The sequence below is a fragment of the Rhineura floridana genome, chromosome 10 (assembly GCF_030035675.1).
Source record: "Rhineura floridana isolate rRhiFlo1 chromosome 10, rRhiFlo1.hap2, whole genome shotgun sequence".
Taxonomy (NCBI): Eukaryota; Metazoa; Chordata; class Lepidosauria; order Squamata; family Rhineuridae; genus Rhineura; species Rhineura floridana.
The window spans coordinates 29017552-29039607 of record NC_084489.1 but is presented as its reverse complement, the minus strand read 5'-3'; the positions used below and the strand labels follow the sequence as shown (position 1 = coordinate 29039607).

Here is a 22056-nt window from a genome sequence, read left to right as displayed (position 1 = left end):
CAAAATCAAAGAGTTTTATCTCGCAATTGCAGCAAAAATTACACTTACTAAACCTCTTGAGGGGTATTGTCACAAGTACGGGTGGGTTCATATCAGGAGAGGAGTTCCATCAGGTATTGTGGTCCCAAGCCGTGTAAGGCTTTATAGGTTAAAACCAGCACCTTGAATTGAGCTCAGAAACATACAGGCAGCCAATACAAGTGGGCCAAAATCGGTTTTATATGTTCAGACCGTCTGGTCCCTGTTACCAATCTGGCCGCTGCATTTTGCACAAGCTGCAGTTTCTGAACCATCTTCAAAGGCAGCCCCACGTAGAGTGCATTACAGTAATCTAGCTTGGAGGTTACCAGAGCATGGACAACTGAAGCGAGGTTATCCCTGTCTAGATAGGGGGGTAGCTGGGCCACCAACCGAGGTTGGTAGAAAGCACTCCGTGCCACCGAGGCTACGTGAGCCTCAAGTGACAGAGATAGTTCTAGGAGAACCCCCAAGCTACAGACCTGCTCCTTCAGGGGGAGTGCAACCCCATCCAGGACAGATTGGACATCCACCATCTGGTCAGAAGAGCCACCCACTAGCAGCATCTCAGTCTTGTCTGGATTGAGCCTCAGTTTATTAGCCCTCATCCAGTCCATTGTCGCAGCCAGTATGCCCTGTCCCATGGAACTGCTTGCTAACAGAAGTCCTGCAGCAGTCATCACTACTTTCTTGTAGATGTTTTTTAAAAATCTGCACTGTTTAGACAGGGCTTTGGAACCTGAATTTTTTTTTACCAACCAGTTTATTGACACACTAGTGATGTTTTTATTGAGTTTTATTATACTATTGTTTTATGTTGTACATCACCTTGTTATACTTTTTTTTACAAAATGTGGTTTACAACTATTTAAATAAATAATAACTAAAAACAAAAAAGATTATACGTCAAGGTGAGGGCATGAGGGAAAGAGACTGGCCAAGTCTGTCCTCTGGATCCCATTAATGTACATATACAAATTAGGCTAGGAAGACAGGAAGGAAGGGACAATCAGGCAAGAGTTTAACTACTTGCTCCTATTCAAACAGGAGCAACCTCTCTTTCAAGAGCCATAGGCATTGATCCGGGTGCACTGGCAGGAGCTTTAAGCAACAGCAGTTCTAATTATTTAAAAGGGCAAGTACTTTCCATGCAACTTTTTAGGTTCCAAGCGTCACACAGCTTTTAAGACAGCAGCGTGATCAACCTCATCCATATGCATATGGGCAATCATATTAATGATACCAATCCCACCCCCTCAAAAGGATATAGAACTTTATACAGCCAGAAAAGTGGCTGTATACTATAGCCAGCACGGAGTTATTGCATTCTGTCATGTTAAATTGAAAATATCCCCTATGCCATTCTGCTGCTTCCCATAAGCTCATTTCAAAACAAAATCTTACAAAACTTTTAGACCTGAACTCAGAAATGCTTGCTTAACAACCTTCTCATAGCAATACACAAAACACTCTGACAGAATTGTCAGTTCAAAGTCCAAAACAAGAGTAAAAAATCCAGACCCCTGTTGGACTTTTTTCTATCAGTGGTCTCATAATGTGTTGAAATTAATTAAAAATCAGCCATGTTCACGGAGTACCTGTAATCTTATTACTGACCTTGCCCCATACTTCATCTTCTGCAGTTTAAAGGTTAAAAAAATGCATGGCTGATTTATAATTAATTTAAGAAAATTAACATGGGAATCAATGATAAGCGCAGACACGCTCAGTAAGAACGAACTGTCAGTGTACTAAAAGCTAGACTACTGCTGTTTGGCTTGGCTAATCAGGAGACTCCTATTCTCCTGACAGAGCTCTAATGGCCAGAGTGGTTGAACAGTCAGCCCCTCTTCCCAGAGAATTCTGGAAATTGGAGCTCTGTGAGGGGAATAACGGTCTCCTAAACAACTCTCAGCACACTTCACAAACTACACTTCCCAGGATTCTTTGTGGGAAGCTACAACTGTTTAAAATGGAATAAATGTGTGGATGTGGATGTGGCCAGGGACAGCTTTGGTTTAAATTAGGGTGGGAGACTACACGTGTCTGCTGTACAATAAAAAGGTGGAGGAAATTCCAAAAAATAATGATATATTAATAATGTTTTCCTTTTGGAAAGGAAAGGGGCTTTCCCAGTGCTCAATCCCGGGCCACCCAATCTCTTCTCGTCTCCTCCCCTACCCCCTCTCCCCTCCACCTTCCTCCCTACTCATACCCTTCCCTCCTCCTCTCCCTCCCCCTCCCCGCTCCTCCCTCATATCAGTTTCACATATCCTAAGCATAATTGCTCAGGAGTAAATCCCACTGAACTCAATAAGCATTCAAATAATCAAACCTGCCCTCCCATTATGGTCAGAGAGAATGGGAGGGAGGGAAAGTAAGTTAGGTACTTTCCTGTTCATTTTCCTTATTCTTAAAACTTAATAAAATATATATTATAAAAAACCTGCCCTCCCCCACCCTCTTATCCCCTCCCCTCTCCCTTTCCCCTCCTTTCCTACTCCCTTCCTCCTCTCTCGACTCCAGTCTTCCCCCCTGGCCCCTTATCTTCTCCCCCATGGTCAGTTTGACATTTCCTAAGCATGGTTGCATGGGAGTAAATCCCAGTGAACTCAATAAGCATGGAAATAATCAAAGCTGCCCTCCCCTTCCTCCTTCCCCTCTCCCATCCTCCCCTCTCCCTTCCATCACCCCTTTTCCTTCCTTCCTCCTCCTTCCCATTCCCTCTACCCTCCCTTCCTCCCTTTCCCTTCCACCTCTCCCTCCCCCTCTTGCAATTTTAACATCTTTTCCTATGGTAAATCATTTTCTTTTGCTTCTGTTTCTGTGAATATGTGAAGTACAACAACACTCTGCATAATTTACACTAAAAAAACCCTCCAAAAACAATTGTGGAATAATGGCACTGACTATTCTGCAGAATAGTCTCCAGTGGGAATGAGGAGGGTCTCAGTTTGCACAAGAAAAAACAGTGGGAGATGAAATATATTCTAGCAAATTTCTAGGTGTGCTCTATGTTTTTAATTGACCATGCCCACCATTCCTTAAGTGGAATAGTTTAAGTATGGCAGGCTGAACATATGCATCTTGGGTAGGCTAAGTTTGTTTTTTTCCGAAGGCTAGATTCATTCCTTAAGTAGCAACATATTGTAATCAGTCTGATTTTACATCAAAGCTGCAGTTTCAGATTCAACTGTTAATATACCCAAAATAGAAACAGAATATATCCTCCAGTTTGAAACACAAAAGGCTGTCTTCACCATCATATGGCCAATAAAAAGATTTTGAAAAAATAAAAATACATATTACACAGATTTCTAGGATGAATATGAATGAAATATAATTTTCTAAATTACATTTTCTGTAGGAACAGTAGTAACACAGGAAATAAGCAAAGTAAGAAGAACACTAACATACAAAAAATGTAATTCTCCATCTTTGTAGATGCAGTCCTGATTGCAGGTGTTGCCACCACTCACCATATGCTCAGACGCACATTACAAAATTCTTCCAAGCTACACAGGAAGTGGATTGGACCAACCCAAATTGTCTTTGTATTTTTACAAATTTGTATGGCAATACAATATCTCAGAGAGGAGGCCAGGTCTCCTGCTGCCTGGTGCATTCATTATAGCTGCCCAATTTCTCTGCTTTTTAAAGTTTGATAGAAATATTTGTTGGCTATAGGTACATGCTTAAACCACAAGGGTTTTTTGCCTATTAGTGAATAGAAAATAACTTAAGATATCACTGATTGTTAAGTGCTACACTTTCTTTGCAGGTGGTGTTGAATACATGGCTAACAGAGAAACTTTATCTTTTAGATATATTGTCCTCTTTCAGAAAACAAATATCTGATGTAGGGTTGCCAGGGCCTGAGAATGATTCTGTATCTTTAAGAGAAGAGAAAATTCAGCCAAATGCAGGTTTTCTTGCAACACTGTCATGGGAAAAAACAAAAGGTGAAATTATCCCTTCCCCCTGCACAACTTTTAAAGATACAGAAAACCTCTTGGAGGCTGGGCCTGGCAACCAAGAGGTCTTCTGTATCTTTAAAAGTTGTGCAGCACAATCCTAAAAATGTCTACTCATAAGAAGTAAGTCTTGTTGAATTCAATGGAGCTTACTCCTAAGTAAGTTGTGTTAGGACTGCAGCAGTAGGCAGCAACCATAAACCCATTTGCCTGAAAGTAACCCCACTGAACTCATTGGGACCTACTTCTGAGTAGACATGGTTAGCATTGTGCTGATGATCTTGGAGTCCTTGGTATGGCTGGGATGAAAAAGTATGTTGTCAACAAATCAGGAATTACAATTTTAAATAAAAGCAGTGTTAAAAGTATTTTCAAAGTCTACGTTAGAAAGATGACAACACAAATGTTATCTTCTCAGATCTGACTAGACCACCTCTCTCCTCCTGATTTTAGACTAAGATCCATGTAGAAGAATTACAAGATGTCAGCTTTTGACTAGTATAGCCCAAACTAATGCTGACTAACTATTCCTGATAATGAAAGTCAGTAGACTTTAAAAGTACTTCCAGCACCTCGGAAGTCTAATCTTTAGAGAGAGCAGCAGTCTCCGACCAATAAGAAATGAAACTCAATTACACAAATGTGCACTTTTCCAATCCTGCAGGATGCTTTTGTACTTCTTCCCAAGGTAAATCCCTAGCTCATGTTTCTTACCTGCAAATAAGCCGGTTCTTTACCAAAGCTGTGAAGATATCTTGAAACAATTTGTGCTGTGGATGTTGGCTAAAATTTCTCTCATTCTTGTAATTCATACTAAAGGGACAAAAGGGGAAATACAGTACAGAAAAGGCACAAATGCTTCAGCTCACAGTGACGGAATGCTAGAGATTTTTGTCTTTGAAGAAAACACATTTCCAGATTTTGACTAAAGTGACTTAATGCTAACATAAAGATTATTATGTTACAATCAATGAGGCCCAAACTGGGTTCATAGCCCTGTTCAGCGATGGGCTCGCTGGTCAGCTCCATGGGGAAATACCACCAAATCCCTCTCTCTTCCCTGAACACTGCAGCTGCCACTGCTGTTTTCAGTTTGCTTGGGGCACTAGCATGAACATACCAGGTGTGTTAAACAGAGAGCTTTGGCTATGGGGCAGTATACAAATGTAATAATAATAATAATAATAATAATAATAATAATAATAATAATAATAATAATAATAATAATAATAATAATATGAACTACAATCCTCTCTGAGCTCCTCCAACCTGAACTCAAACAATATGAACATGCTTTGATTTCAAGATGACCTATGACCAGCCACAGGTAGATAGAGGTGCTCCTACAGTGCCAATCCACCTCTGCTGCAGAGCAAGTAAAGGTGACATCAGGCCAGCCACTCCCTTGCGTAATGCAGAAGAACTGTCTCCAGTCAGTTGTTGATGGAGGGGAACCTTCCTTCCATTCATGTCTACTGTCAACTAGCCTGGCAGTGAAGTGAGTCAAGGTTCAAGTTCAAGGTCTAGTTTTGGTGTACAAAGCCCTATACAGCTTGAGACCAGGATACCTGAAAGACCATCTTATCCCTTATATACCCAGTCGATCACTGCGCTCTGCAGGTGAGGGCCTCCTGCAGATACCATCTTATCAGGAGGTCTGTTCTGCACAACATAGGAAACGGACCTTTAGTGTGGCGGAACCTACTCTGTGGAATTCCCTCCCCTTAAATATTAGGCAGGCGCCATCTCTGTTATCTTTTTGGCACCTTTTGAAGACTTTCCTCTTTCAACAAGCCTTTTAAGTTGAGACCTATCCCAGTCTGCATCTGTGTTGGATTTGCTTTTAATATATATATTTTTAAAAAACAATATGTTTTTAACCCTTTTTCACAGATGTTTTAAAGCTTTTAAAAAAATGTTTTTAAAGTTGTTTTAACGTATTTTAAGGTCTGTTTTTATGATGTTTTCATGTGTTTTTAGCGCTTTTGTTTGCCACCCTGGGCTCCTGCTGGGAGAAAGGGCGGGATATAAATCAAATAATAAATAAATAATAAGTGTGCACTGTTCAGTAGAGTTCATCTTGAAGAGACGAAAAAGGCATCTCTCCCTGATGAAGTCGAACCCCAGGATACTACCATTGTGCTACCAGAAGGGACTGTGTTCCTAGATAAGACTGCCCAATCAAAGAGGCCTCTGGAACTGTCTATTTTATTTCTTATATTTTGCACTGCATAGAATTCAAATTGTAATACAATATAACACCATGTAAGAAATAAACAAAGCAATAAAATGCAATTAAAAACACTATGAATATTTAATCCAGGTATGATGCAGACCATCCGAACAAAGCTCAAAGGAAGAAAATACTGGGGTGGTGGGGAAGGATTTGAGCCATACAAATAGTATAAATATTGGTTTACTTTAAAACACTGTACCTAAAGTGTTCAAGTTCAACAGCCTCAGTTGATTCTTGCCATTGACCTCTACATCTCTCTCCACAAGGATTGCTGGAGTATTGTTCAGACTTGGTCATGCTGTTATTAGCACTTTCAAAGTTAAGGGCCGGCAGCTGCAAATGCAAAGGAGATGTAATACAAGGAAAACGATTAAAGGAATTAACCAGGACAGAGGAATATAAGTGGGTGTTACTGGGACCCCAGGCAATTTAACAGGTAGAGACAGCCATCATTTTTAAAAATAATAACCCAATATACATAGTAGATTTAAAACCACTCTGGGAATCTTGGCTGCTGCTTCTCCATAGCTGTGCATAGATCTTAAAGGGATACAGCTTGAGTATGGAGGAGAGTACTGAGGAGAAAAAGGCATGAAAATACATTAGGCATACTCAAAATGGCAGTTGGGTGCAAGTGAGACAGAGAGCAGCAACGGTTACTCAGCAGTGCTGAGTGCCCTATAATAAGCAGGAACCCTGTGTCTCTATTTCTCAGGCAATCTCTTTTTTTTAAAAAAAGCAGACCAAAAACCAAGGAGAGATCTTCTCAAACAACTTTCCTGGCAAATAAATTCTAACACTTCTACAATAGGCACAGAACAAAGTGGGCTCATTAATGGAAGAGAAGTAGGTCATTGCCCACTCTGGATGTTGCTTTGTACCTTGTCTGTCTCCTACAAATCAAGCAGAAGTAACAACCCATGGTTGGAGTGGTGCACGCAAGCAAGAAGAGAGTAAAAGATGGGGGGGGAGAAAAAGGGTATCCACCCATGAGTAGTTTTCCTCAACCATTTTGTCAAAAATTGCTGACTTTCACAAATGTAATGGCTCAAATCTCAGACCCAAGTTTTGAAGCCAGAAATAAATCTCTCTCTCAAATATAAGTGTACATGTTTTCGTTCACCTTAAACTATATTCATATTTAATTTAGTTGCTTCTTCAGGAGTGCAACTGTGGCCATCTAGATATTCTCCCATCAGCCCCAGCCACTGCCAGCATGGCCAGTGGCTAGAGTTACCAACCATACTCTTTTAAGAGTACATGTACTCTTTTTGAGATGGTGCAACAGCATACTCTTACTTTTCACTTATTGAAACCAAATGTACTCTTTTTGAAATGACAAAATGATGGTAACCCTACCAGTGGCCAGAGATGGTAAGAGTTGATTATGGTCTACATCTGGAGGGCAACAGCTTCCCCATCCCTGCATGATAGGGCACCAGAGTAAAGAGATGTAGAGTAAAGAAATGTATTGGCAGTAGGGTTGCCAGGTTCATGGCCTGAGACTGATCCTGTATCTTTAGGAGAAGAGAAAGTCAGCCAAGTGCAGGTGTTCTTGCAACACTGTAACGGGGAAAACCACAAGGTGGAATTCTCACTTCCCCCTGCACAACTTTTAAAGATACATAAGACCTCTTGGTTGCCAGGCCCAGACCCAGAATTCCACCTTGTGGTTTTTCCCATTACAGGGTTGCAAGAACACCTGCACTTGGCTGACTTTCTCTTTTCCTAAAGATACAGGATCAGTCTTAGGCCATGAACCTGGCAACCCTAATTGGCACAGCATAAGTTGTTTGTTAGAAAAGTATTTTTACTACTGGCATGATGTACCACAATGATGCTAATTTTATTTTTCTGTAGCCTGTAATGGGTGGGTGGGGGAATAAAGGTTACTCTGAAACCTTCACAGCATACAACCTTTCTCCTGTTTTACACATTCCATCTCTCACACATTTATTAGCAGACATACACAATCATCTAAAAAGCCATTTTGATCTAATCTGGGCAGTGGCCTAAATCAGATGCTAGTCTGACAACTGCTTATGGATTTGAGGACCCAGACATGAAGTATACTTGAGGGCGAGACCACAGCTTTTGAGTGACTTGAGGGTTTGGCGTGGCATAGGGGAGGATCCAATCATCACACAGCTTAGTTGCTGTGTGAACCTCTGCCCTCCCAGCCCTGATAGCTGGTGAGGGGTACCCTTCATTGGGAGTTGGCCTTCCCTCCATTGGAGATAAGAAGAAGGGGGGAGTATGTGACTTCCTAGGCATGAGCTGGTGTTGGGGAGCCCCTTGCCAACCAGGGGTGCCTTCACCCATCTTGCCCCCTGAGCTAGGGCTTTGGGTACTGTGGCTGCATCCCACATCCCATAAGGGGATCCCCAAAGTGGCAGATCCTCCCATTTTTCCAAAAATAGATTCTGCCTGATGTCAATTCCCACTAATGAAGTTGTGACAGTAGATTAAAGTGATGAAACAAAGGAACCCAGTGACACGAGGAAGGCAAAAACCATGCAGGAATGGTCAATCATCCTGGGGCAAAATTCTATCCCATCTCTGGTAAACAACAACTGACAGCGTCCACAGCACAGGGTGGGAAGAACAGAATAGAGTCCAGGGAAGGTGGGCAGAAACGTTTTCACCTGAACTAGCTGCAAAGAATGGGGCAGAGCTACTTAAATAGGCCACAGGAGACCCAATGGATGTTAGTTCTCCTTCCAGTCTGCCCATATGCCCTGCTCTCCCAAGAGCCAGGCAGCAAGCTGATTAGCTCTCGCTGCAGTCCCCCGTTCTCCACCCTGCACCAGCACCAAGGTGTCCTTCCCCCTCCCCCTGAGGCAGCAAAATACTGTGCAAAAAACAAACAATCAAAAACCACCCAGGCTCTTTGGGTTCCTTTTATTCAGCTTGATCCATTTAAAAAAAAGATCCTCCCACCACATCGTGTTTACGATGAGCTTGAAACTATGAAGTTACTGGATATTTCTAAAATCAAATTAATTACAATAATAATGATGATGAAGAAATTGACCATTATAGCCCAACTTTACAAAATGGCTATTGAAAAATACCTGTTGTTTGCTTGACTGGACATTTAGTAGTGCCAGAAGCCTTTTAAGGTCAGAGTAATCCCTAGGAGAAAACATAAATTATACACTTATTATCATCACATTACAGTATCTTCTTTATTCAATATGTAATCTAAATTAGAACATATCAATGTTGATCTTTCTAGGGAAATAAATTTTAGTATTGCCTCAGCAGTCTTCTCTCTCACTCTCCCTATTTATTTATAAATTTGTGTATTTTATTTATTTATTTAAACACACATATATACACTAAGAGGCAAAAAAACCCTTGTGGTTTAAGAACGTAGCTATAGACAAAAATATTTCTATCAAACATTAAAAAGCAAGGAAATTGGGCAGAATAGTGAATGTACCAGGGAGCAGGAGACCTGACCTCCCCTCTGAGCTATTTGACTGTCCTACAAATTTGTCAAAATGCAAACACAATGTGGGTTGGTCTTTCACAGTCCAATCCACTTCCTGTGTAGCTTGGAAGAATTTGGTAACATGTGCCTCTGAGCATATGGGGAGTGGTGGCAACACCTGCCATCTCCAAAGATGGAGAATTATATTGTTGTATGTTTGTTGGTATTCTTACTTTGCTTCTTTCCTGTGTTACTACTGTTTCAACAGAGAATCTAACCTAGAAAATAATATTTCCCTCATTATTCATCCTAGAAATCTGTGTCAAATTTATTTTTATTAATTTCAAAGCCTTTTTATTGGTCAATATCACATGATGGTGAAGACAGCCTTTTGTGTTACAAACTGGAGGTTATGCTCTATTTCTACTTTGGGTGCATTAACAGTTGAATCAGAAACTGCAGCTCTGATTACAATATGTTGCTACTTAAGCAATTATTTTAGTTGTTGGAAAAAATAAACTTGGCCTGCCCAAGATGCATGTTTTCAGCCTGCTATGCTTAAACCACACCACTTAAGGAAAGGTGGGCATGGTCAATTACAAACATAGAGCATGCCTAGAAATTTGCTAGAATATATTTCACCTCCTACTGTATTATTTGTGCAAACTAAGACACTCCTCATTTTCACTGCAGACTATTCTGCAGAATAGTCAGTGCCATTATTGCACAGTTGTTTTTGGAGTTCTTTAGTATACGTTTTTGTTGCTGTGCTTCACATATTCACAGAAACAGAAGCAAAAGAAAATGATTTACGATAGGAAAATTCACTACAATTGCAAAGGAAATAAAACATATTTAAAGTGAATATATGAACTATATCAACTGTCTTAATATTGTTGCTTCCTCCCTGCTGAAACAAAATCAGTACAGCACATGCCTTGTTTCTGTTATTTGGGCTGATTGCAGGTGTTGCCACTGCTCACCATATGCTCAGAGGCACATGTTACAAAATTCTTCCAAGCTACACAGCAAGTGGATTGGACTGTGAAAGACCAACCCAAATTGTGTTTGCATTTTGACAAATTTGTAGAGCAGTACAATATCTAAGAGAGGAGGTCAGGTCTCCTGCTCCTCTGGTGCATTCACTATAGCTGCCCAATTTCTCTGCTTTTTAATGTTTGATAGAAATTATCTGTTGGCTATAGGTACATTCTTAAACCACAAGGGTTTTTTTTGCCTATTAGTGAATTTCTCTGCTTTTTAATCTGGGAGGGAAGAAATGGGATCCTGTGCAAGTTTGCTGAGAATGATTGATCATTTGCATGCTTATTGATTTCAATGGGATTTACTCCCCTGCAATAATGCTTAAGATAGGTAAAACTGACCATGGGAGGGTTGGGGAGGGGAGAGGAGGAAGTGCAGGGGAAGGGGAGCAGGAGGGAGAGGAGGACGAAGAGCAGACGGGGAGGGGAGCGGGAGGGAGGGGGAGGGGAGCGGGAGGGAGGGGGAGCGGGAGGGAGGGGGAGGGAAGCGGGAGGGAAGGGGAAGCGGGAGGGGGAAGCGGGAGGGGGAAGCGGGAGGGGGAAGCGGGAGGGGGAAGCGGGAGGGGGAAGCGGGAGGGGGAAGCGGGAGGGGGAAGCGGGAGGGAAGGTTTGATCATTTGCATGCTTATTGAGTTCAGTAGGATTTACTCCCATGAAATCATGATTAGGATAGGTGAAACTAACAATGGGAGAAGGGGAGGGAGGGAGGGAGGACTGGAGTGGGCCAGGGAGAAGGAAGAAGAGGGGAGGGGAGGAAGAAGGGAGGAGGAAGGGAGAGGAGAGGGGAGGGATGGGAGGGGTAGGAGAGAGGGAGAGGGGAAAGTCAGATTTGATCATTTGCATGCTTATTGAGTTGAATGGGACTTACTCCCATGCAATCATGCTTAGAATAGGTAAAACTGACTGTTCTGAGCCTGTGGTTCTGAAACCCACTTTGCCAGACAGTCAACTCAATCTCTCTCTTTTAATCAGAACTATTTTATTGAACCAGAAAACACAAAGGTATACAGAAACTTCAAAGAAAGTGTACAGTCTCTGGGGATGGTGAACTGAGGATAGTGATGATGATGAAGAAGGTTGATAGCAGGTAATTATATTGTAGGATTGTTGAAAGGGTAGATTCAATGGAGGAGAGGTACCTTCTGAGAGAGACAGCTTCTGGAAGAGGTAATTCTGGCAGAGAAGTATCTTCAGAGAGAGATAGGTAAAAAAGGAGTGTTGTCCTCTGGGGCTACTAGGCCTGCTGCTTGCTTCGCTGATGACTGAAACAACTGAGGCAGGTTTTGGAGGGAAAACTAACTAACCAATTAAAGAGAGGGGTGATGTCACCTGACAGGAAGTTACTGTGAGGCTAAGGGGGAGGGGACAGGAGGGGGAGGGGACAGGAGGGGGAGGGGATGAGGGGGAGGGGATGAGGGGGAGGGGATGAGGGGGAGGGGATGAGGGGGAGGGGTGAAGGAAGGGGGAGGGAAGGGGCAAAAGGGAGGAGAAAGGAGGGAGGAGGGGAAAGCAGGTTTGATCATTTGCATGCTTTTTATGTTCCATGGGATTTACTCCTGTACAATCATGCTTATGATAGGTAAAACTGAGTTGGAGGAGCGGCGGGGAGGAGAGGGGAGGGAGGGGAGGGAGGGGCAGGAGATTGGGTGGGTGCGCACTGGGCAGAGGAAAAGCCCCTTTCCTTTCCACAAGGAAAGCATTGTTAAGAGTATCATTGTTTTTCATAGGTTCCCCCACCTTTTTATTCTATAGCAGGCACATGTAGTCTCCCAACCAAATTTAAACCAAATCTGTCACTGGTCACATCCACACCAGACCTTTATTCCACTTTAAATAGTCATGGTGTCCCCTAAAGAATCCTTCAGAGTGTAGTTTGTGAAAGGTGCTGAGAGTTGCTAGGAGAGGCCCTATTCCCCTCACAGAGCTACAACTCCCAGAAGAGGGGCTCACCGTTAAATCAATGTGGCCACTGGAGCTGTGTCAGGGAAATAACAACTCTCAACACCCTTCATAAACTACACTTCCCAGGATTCTTGGGGGAAGCCATGACTATCTAAAATGAAATAAATATCTGGCTTGTGTGTCGCCACCTGATTAGCCAAACAGCTGTGAGTTTGGCTTTTAGAACACTGACAGTTGGTTCTTAGTGAGCATACCTGACGTTGTAACAGACTTCAATGCTAAATTTCTTAAATTAATTAAAAATCAGCCAGGCATTTTTTTAACTTTTAAACTGCAGAGATGAAGGTCAGGGAATGGGGCAAGGTCAGTAATAAGATTACAGGTACTCTGTGAACATGGCTGATTTTTAATTAATTTCAACAAATTATGAGACTGCTGTCAGAAAATTTTTTAACAGGGGTCTGGATTTCCCCCCCCAATTGTTTTACACTTTGAACTCTCAATTATCTCTTGAGTGTTTTGTGTATCACCATGAAAAGTTAGAGGGTTGTTAAGCAAGCGTTTCTGAGTTCAGGACTGTAAGGTTTTGTTCTGAAATGAGTTTATGAGAAGCAGCAGAATGGCATGGGGGTTATTTTCAATTTACCATTGTGGAATGCAAAAAATCCATGTTGGCTGTAATATGCAGCCATTCTCGTGGCTATATGATATAGACAGATAGAGATAGAGATAGAGATAGAGATAGAGATAGAGATAGATAGATCGATAGATATAGATATAGATATATAGATATAGATATAGATATAGATAGATATAGATAGATTATATAGATATAGATATAGATAGATTATATAGATATAGATATAGATAGATATAGATATAGATAGATTATATATATATATATATATATATATATATATATATATATGCATGTGTGAGCACACACAAACTATTTGTATAAGCTTCTTAACTACCAATTATTTCTGTCAAAGTGAAAAGGTCTGATTAAAGTTGGTGATCCAAGTAACAGTTACTATGTACATAGAGCATTTCAGATTAAACTATTCTGTTTGGCAGCTGATGTAAATTCCAGAGAGTCACTGCTGACATTTAGTGAAAAGCACAGTACCCTTGAGGTTTGGTATCTGTTGCCTTTTCTGTGGTCTTCACCTTCTTGTGCTGATCAGGCATTGTATAACATCAAGGCATCAGGATTAACACATCATGCCTTTAAAGAGAAAACAAATATTAAAACATGTGTTTTTTTGTTTGGCAAGTAAAAAACAATATCAGTAGAGAACTTCAGCAACTGGAGAAAGATATATCGGCACAAAAGAAAACACAAGAGTACTGCTTATAATAGGTCCAGACATTAAAAGAGGAGCCATTTAAATGTACATCTTGGAATCAAAAGACCTATTTTAGCTAATCCAAAAGCTCTTGCTCGCTAAGGGAGATTCTTCAATTTTTTAAAGTACATCTATATGCCATATCACAAATCAGTTTTGAGATAGTCCTCGGTTTCAAAAGTGGTTTGCCATGCAGCATGTTGAACATGAGATAGGGCTGCTGTTCAAGAAACTCAAATGCAAAGTACCCTCAGCTCACAGAACTAGTTGAGTGGAACAAAGCTTTCAGAACTTGATCACAGTATGCAATAATAAAAGTCCAATTTCTTTAAAAGTTCCATGCCCCACTTACACTATACACTTAAAATAGTTATTTAGGGTTGCCAGGCTCAGGGCCTGAGAATGATTCTGTATCTTTAAGAGAAGAGAAAATGCAGCCAAGTGCAGGTTTTCTTGCAACATTGTAATGGGAAAAAACACAAGGTGAAATTCTCCCTTCCCCCTGCGCAACTTTTAAAGATAAATGTTGTGCAGGGGGAAGCGAATCCCCTGAGTAGTTTGACAGTCAATCCCTCTTCCCAGGGAGCTCTGAACACTGTAGCTCTCTGAAGGGAATAGGGGTCTCCGAACAACTTACTGCAGTTCCCAGGTCTCTTTGGGGGAAGCCTACTGCCTTCGAGTAGAAACAGGAATACAATGGCACTTGGAGGCATTCTGATGCCCGATGGCACATTTAGAACATGGTCACAGTGTGCAGTATTCTTTAGGTTCCTATTTTGGGAGGCCAGGGGAGAAACTAAAAGCTGAATGGCTTGTTAACCACCCATTTCTGTTGGCATATTTGAATATTTATTTATACATTCCAAAATGAAAAAAAATCTAAAAAATAAATAAGGAAATCAGTCCCTTTCTAAGATGTAAGCACAAATGTACTACTCAACATCTTTATATGTGGAATATTGTACCTGTTATCCATACAACGTTCTGCAGTAAACTAGAAGCATTGGAGAGGAAAGTTTGTTGAGACAGAATTTGTATTGCCAGTGAAAAGTAGACATGGGACAGCATTTTGCTGAAGCAGTGATATTATGCTTGGTAAAAACAGATACAGTAACCTGGATTGCACATGGGCTTGTGTGGTAGAAAATACCATACCAAGGTGAACAAATTAAACCAAATTAAAATTAAATTATACTTGCAATGCCACCCTCAGCAAACACAAATATTTTTTTGGAACAACACACGTGTGCCCTTTATATACCAGCTTCCTTTATCAATATATATATATTGGGTTATATTCAATTAAATTCTACTAAAAGTTATGTTGAAATTAATCAACCTAAGTTAGGCATGTCCATTTATGTCAATGGGTCTACTGTCAGTAAGACTAGCATTTAATATCACCCAATGTAAATTAAATTGCATTGGGCTCCTCAAACCTTGGCTGGTTTAGAAATCACACCACCTAAACTGGACGCCTTAATCCCCAATTTGGCGCTAGCTGTGATTATGCACTAGGTGAAAGCAACAACTGTCAGAGAAGTAGAGTTAGTTTGTTGCAGTAAAAAACAACAGTCTTGTTAAATGTGTTAAATTCATAGTGGCAAAAGTTTTAATGGCTTAGACAAGCCTACTTCAGCATACCTCAGAAATGTTATCTATGTGGTTGTGTGTGGTGTGTGTGTGGGGAAGGGGACACTGCAAATAGTTGGGCCATAAGACATGAAATGCAAGAGGTACATACAGTCTTGAACACATTTGAGCTCTGCATAGAAATGTCAGACTGAACCTATTACATTTCATGATCTGGCATCACCATCTGTCAGTTTGTGTGTGTCAACCTTGAAAGCGATTAGACAGACTTCTAGATAGATACTACCAAATACGAAATTATAATTCATGTAACTATTAATGAATGAATGTTCTAGACTTTTTTATTTTTTGGCTTCCACCTTCCCCAGGAACTATTTTCACACATATGCCATGCAGATATCACTCTCTCACATAGAGAGAGAATGAGAATACTCCAACCATTTGACTGAATAGGGGATTCAAGTCCAAAAAGGCTTGTGTGTGTGCGTGCGCGTGTATATATAGTTCTTCAAAACTGCCACAAGACCCGTGTGTGTTTGTGCGTGCGTCTGAGAGACAGAGAGAGAAGGGGGAGGGGGAATCGCACACTGTACATGTTCCAAAGCTAAACCTGACACCGAGATCCCGGGGGGGTCAATCCTAGACTGCCCTTCGAGGGGCACTGAGCCTGTCCATCCAATCACAACAGATGGGACTGACCTCAGAATAAAAGCAGGAAGGTAGGGAGGGTTGCGCGTGCGCGACCCTCCATAAACCCTCCTCTGTTTCCAGTAAACATCCCCCTTCTCACTCTACTCACTTCGCGCAAAGGAGGAGGCGGGATGGGGTCCCTGTTTCTCGTCCTCTCTGTCCCTCCCCGTATGCGGCTCCAATTCCAGCACCGCTGCAGCTCTCCGGATTGTTGTTGTTTATGCAAGCCAAAAGAAAAAGGAGCGGAAAAAAGGAAAAACCAATCTCCCGTTGAGCGATCCAACTGACAAACGTATTAGCCAATCAAAGCGCGCTTCATTCCGAAAGATCGATTTCTTTGACCAATGGCTAGTCTCCCGGGCTATAGCTCTCCAGGGAGACGGATAACGCCACCGCTGTTGCTATAGGAACAGAGAAGCCGCTCGGGGCTTCAGCCTGGTCGCCGCAGTGGAAAGAAACGACTCTCGCGCTAAATTCTTAATAGGTGTGGCTTGAAGCGGTGACATCACTAAACAGCTTCCAGGATCTTTTTTTCTGATTGGCGAATAGCCCTTCCTCTATAAAAACCTGAAGGGGCATAAAGAAAAAGATTACCGTATTCCTGCAGAAAGGGAAACTGGAGGATAAGTCGGCGCCACGTTGCTTGCAGTTGATTTTGGAAGGCGAGCTCAAAAGGCATCTCAGGATTTCATTCCATTATTTTTTAGTATGCAGAGACTGTTGTTTCACAGCTCTAGAAGTTTAAGATTATTTATTAGTTTTTAAAAAACGCAATAAAAATATAGGGCAAGAGTGGCAACAGTTGCCCCACCTAATGTAGTAGCGTCTAGTCCGAATACAGATTAGATTTCAGCAAATTAGATGTACTCCGCAAAAAAAGTTTGTGTACGCTTTCCAAACTAGAGAAGAAAGTGAATTTATAGAAAACAACAACGGGGGAACTTTTGCATGGTTCATCTGTGCTGAAGTTTCTTGGTCCCAAATCAAGTGTCAGTATTTAGCTATTAGTTCTGGAACGTCCTGAGAATCTGTAAGATGGTGCTTTTAAACAGGTGTAAAAAATATTTATTTACTTATATTCATATATTGCCTTTCTTTCCTAATAGCGCCCAAGGTACTATACATGTGCTTATTCAAATGGTCTCTCATCCAGGAATGAACCTGGACCCAGACCTGGTTAACTTCAGCAAGGAAGTTCAAACCATATTGAGACCCAATTGCTCTTTGAATAACCACAGAACCAGCTTCCATCCTCTGGGGCTAGCAGAAGTTGTTGGTTTAAATAGGGTATGATGTCCAGTTAACTATTCTGTCTAAGCAACAACTGTGCAGAATACTGATCTCATATTAAAATATAGCAGGAAAAAAGAAAATAAGAAGAGCCTGCTGGATCAGACCAGTGGCCTATTTAGTCCAGCATCCTGTTCTCACAATGACCAACCAGATGCCTGTGGGAAGCCCGCAAGCAGGACCTGAGTGCAAAGAGCACTCCCCTCCTGAGGTTTCCAGCAGCTGGTATTCAGAAGCCTACTGCCTCTGAGTATGGTGGTAGAGCATAGCCAGCATGCTTGCTGGAGCTTATGGGGATTGTATTTCAGCAACATCTGGAGAGCCAAAGATTCCCCACACTTGCTTTATTCAATTTCAGTAGAAGGCTGAGAACCAAGACTCTGACCTACAGCCAGAATAGGAATGAGATGAAAATCAAGATAGAGAACAGAACCAACTCTTCTCCTCTGTTGCCTGATTATAGTACAACTAACTGGCAGCACAGTACAGAATGACAGTAAAATGACAACTTCTAGAACCTAAATCAAAGAGAGAGTGAAAATAATATGTGCTCAACTTCAATATCTAATTAAAACATATCATGACTAAACATGACATAGAACTTTAGACTACTGTTCAACTCTAATCAGCTTTGCTGCTCCATTCTTCCTTGCATACAGAGGCTTTAGCAAACTACTGTCCAGTCTCTAATAGTCTTTTTCTGGGCAAGGTGATCAAGAGGGTGGTGGCTAGCCAGCTGCAGGTACTCCTGGAGGAAACAGATTAGAGCCATTCCAATCTGATTTCAGGCCTGATTTTGTCGCTGAAACAGCCTTGGCAGCCCAGATTGATGACCTTTATGGGAGACACATGGGGAATGTGACCTTGTTGGTCCTCCATGACCTCTCAGTGCTTCATGACACCATTGACTGTGGTATTCTTCTGGAAGGCCTCTAGAAAGGTGGGAGTTGGAGGTACTGTATTACTGTAGTCCCTGTCCTGCCTGCAGGGCCACTACCAGAAAGCAGCACTAGGAGACTGTTGCTTACCTCCATGGCTTTTGGGCTGTGGGGTTCCAAAAAGGGTCAATTCTGTCTCTTATGCTATTTAACATCTACATAAAACCATTGGGAGCTGTGATGCAGGGATCTGGAGTTAAAGTAAATTATCATTGGTATGATGATGACATACAGCTCTCTTTCTCTACATTCCCTCAGAATCAGGAGAGGCTGTGAAGATACTGGACTGGGTGGGGAGTAATAAAAACGTTAAATCCTGATAAAAAGGAAGTGCTGTAAGAGGGTAGTTCCTGTGTCCAGGAATCAGGTATACAATCTGTTCTGGGAGTAGTTGCACTTCTCCTGAAGTAACAGGTTCATAGTCTGGGAGTACTGGATTCCAACTTGTCACCAGAGTTGCAAGTGGATTTTGTGGCTAATAGTACATATGGCCAGCTAAGGTCGATTTGCCAGCTATGGCCATTGCTAGACGAGGAACAGTTGTCCATGTTCTGATGATTTCCTGCCTGGACTTACGTAATGTGCTGCATATGGAGCTGCCCTTGAAGATGGTCTGGAGGCTGCAGCTAGTGCAGAATATGGTTGCTAGGCTAATAAATGGGACAGCCCAATGGGACCATGTGTCACCAGTCCTGAAAATGCTGCCAGAAAGCCAACAACCAAATTCAAGGTGTTAGTACTAGCTTATAAAGCCCTAAATGGCTTGGGACCCAAGTACTTAAGAGAACACCTTCCCCAGCATCAGCCTTCTCAGACTCTACAATCAGCAGGTGAGACCTTGTTGGCTGTGCAGCACTGGAGGCTATCCAGTTGGCATTGATCTGTGACAGGGCCTTTTCAGTGGTGGTTCTGTTTGTGAAATGTCCCCTGATGAGGTCTGTCTCCCTCATTATAAACTTTCAGGAGAATTTAAAAACATTCCCATTTACCCAGGCATTTGACAGCTGAAAAGCAATGTTTCTGGAAACTCTATGATCTCTGGTTGAGAGAATGTGTAACTGTTTTTAGAATGTTTTCTTTAGAATTCTTTTTGTCATAGTGTTTGCTGCCCTGTGCTCCTTTAGGAGGAATATACATTGAATTATTATTCAAGCAAAAAGAACAGTATCTCTTTCCTGCTTTTTTCATTGTATTGTTTTTAATCATTTCTCTTAACCAGCAAAATCACAAATGGGAAGATTCTATGCATACTACTATGCCCTCACCCTCAATTGTTTGTGTAATTTTGAGAAAAAAAGAAAGTAGTCTAAAAGATATATGAGAGCAGGGGGGAAAGACTATGCATATATTTGAGAGATTGCTGATTTTAAATCCAAAACCTTTATCAACTACACCTGGAAGCATGCATGCAATATGGGTGTATTGTTTTCCAATATTTCTGTTGCTCTCTAGTAGCATAACCAAGAAATAAAAACAGGATGTGTTAAACAGGCTTAAATCCAACACTGGGGTCACCAGAGGCAGGGTGTAGGTTTTGTTCTCACTCCAGCAATGGCCTGAATCAAGGCCAGAGCCAAATTTGATCCCCTCACTTCAAGGTCCTCGCAGAAATGATGATACTGTTAGTTCTGGTTTATAAAGCCCAAACAGCTCAAAACCCAGTTATCCGAGAGACAGTCTCCTCCCTTACAAATTGCCTCCATAGCTGTAATCTGAGAGGGTCTATTAGCCATATCACATCCTATTGAGATCCATCTGGCATTGGTATGGAAGAGGGCCTTCTCCATGTATATTATTATTATAGTTTATTTATATATTATAATTTATATATGAACTTCCCATTGAGATCAGACAGACACCATTTATGTGGTTTTCCCAACAGCTAAAAATTTCTGTTTGCCCAGACATTTCCCTGACCATTACTACTGGTTCTGGGGGGTTTGGTTACTGAGTCATATGTTTTGTTATTTTTTATTGATATATTCCTATAGACGTTTGGTCTATGACTGTAACAATAAATCTGATCTGATATATTCCTATAGTATTCTGCAATTTTATTGTTGTGTGAACCACTTTTCATTTTTTTGAAGTGAAAAGTGGTCTATACATTTCTTTAATAAATAGGTTAATATTCTGGAGCATGGGTGAAAGTTTCTAATATACTATGTTAGGTATTCTAATATGGTCTGAAGTACAGAATTTGTTATGAACACAAGAATTTATTTGAAGCTGCTCCCGAATAGTTATTTGAAGCTTTTAAGAAGTGTGGCTCAAGTAAGAGTTTAGTTTCTTTGGATTAGCCAGCAACATTAATCAGTTTTTGAATACATAGGATGCTAATTAAATTTGTTGGGAGTTTGGCCACTTAAATTTATGGGAAATGAATTGTGCCACTTGCCTTACCAAATAAAAGAAAGCTTAGTATTACCGCTGAACACTCTTCAGAATTGAGAAGTATAATCCAATTCTAATCAAAACATCACATTTCAAAGCTGAAATACAGCATGATCAGAAGTTTGAGTAAGTAGGTCTGAAACAATCTGTTTTGCACATGAGTCCTGTTTTCTACAAAAAAGGAACATGACACCTTATTTATTCGGTAAACCTTAGGATTGAAGGGCTGTAAAAATAGAAAACCAGGGGAAATGAGATATTCTTGTTTCATATTTCCAAATCATGAGCTTCCAATTTGCAGTGAAATTTGAGGGGCATAGATGTCCAACATTTAAAAGGTCAACCCTCCATATTTTATTATGATGTGAATGTTGCAGAATGGGCAAACATGAAAATGTGGGAAACCATTGTCATATAATTTCTCCTGCTTATCCTATAGTATGGTTCATTCATACTTGTGATATTTCTTTACGGCCAGTAAACAAAAATGTTCTCCTTAAAACTTGTCACATCTATACGAAAAATACGGAATGTGCAGTTGATACAAAGCTTCATCAGTTTTACTGTTTGTATGCGAACAAAGTTATTTTGGTGCCTATTACAAATAAGACAAAGGATCATCTGGAATTCAAGGCACAGACATTATTCTTCTCATCAAAAAACAAAGGGCAGGGGGGACAGCATGACCTTGACCCACCCAGTTCTTTAAAATCTGAGTAAACTCTTGCAGTGTAGGAAGGAAGTCTTTTCTTTCCCATGCCTAACACTTGTTTCAATCCATTGGACAATACAGGACAGGAAAACAGAATACTTTTCTTGCTTTTTGCAGCAGCCTAACAGGACAAGAAGAACCAGAAATGGAGTATAGGAATGCACATTTCAGCACACCTTTTGAAATACTGTTCTAGTAAAGGCCTGTTCAGATATTAGTAAATGCAAATCAGTTTTCTAATGTCATCAAGAATCAAAACTCAAGATGGGACTAAGCATACAGGCACACTGTCAGTTTTCAGTGGCTCATGTTGAGTCTAACGATAGTAAACAGACTGGACCTGACAAGATTATTGGGGGGGGGGGAGACAGAACTTGCTCCTCTCCCCATAAAACAGTCAACACTAGGGGACAAATTAACCCACCTCATATTCATTAGTACACACAATTACTTGTGTTGCCTACAAGTCAATGACTGTCAT

At 41.1% G+C, this 22056-nt stretch overlaps 1 protein-coding gene across 2 annotated transcripts in view; it reads right to left on the bottom strand.

Moving 5' to 3' along the window:
* Window positions 1–16449, bottom strand: part of NEK10 (NIMA related kinase 10) — a 185989-nt gene extending 169540 nt beyond the window's left edge. For both annotated transcript variants that reach the window (XM_061585967.1, XM_061585968.1), the window contains exons 1-5: window positions 16351–16449; window positions 13739–13837; window positions 9303–9363; window positions 6428–6561; window positions 4707–4805 (exon numbers count right to left, since the gene is read on the bottom strand). In XM_061585967.1, the coding sequence (XP_061441951.1) occupies window positions 4707–4805; window positions 6428–6561; window positions 9303–9363; window positions 13739–13800 (356 nt within the window). In that variant the 5' untranslated portion in view covers window positions 13801–13837; window positions 16351–16449. The remainder of the gene's footprint in view (window positions 1–4706; window positions 4806–6427; window positions 6562–9302; window positions 9364–13738; window positions 13838–16350) is intronic.
* Between the last annotated feature and the right edge of the window lie 5607 nt (window positions 16450–22056).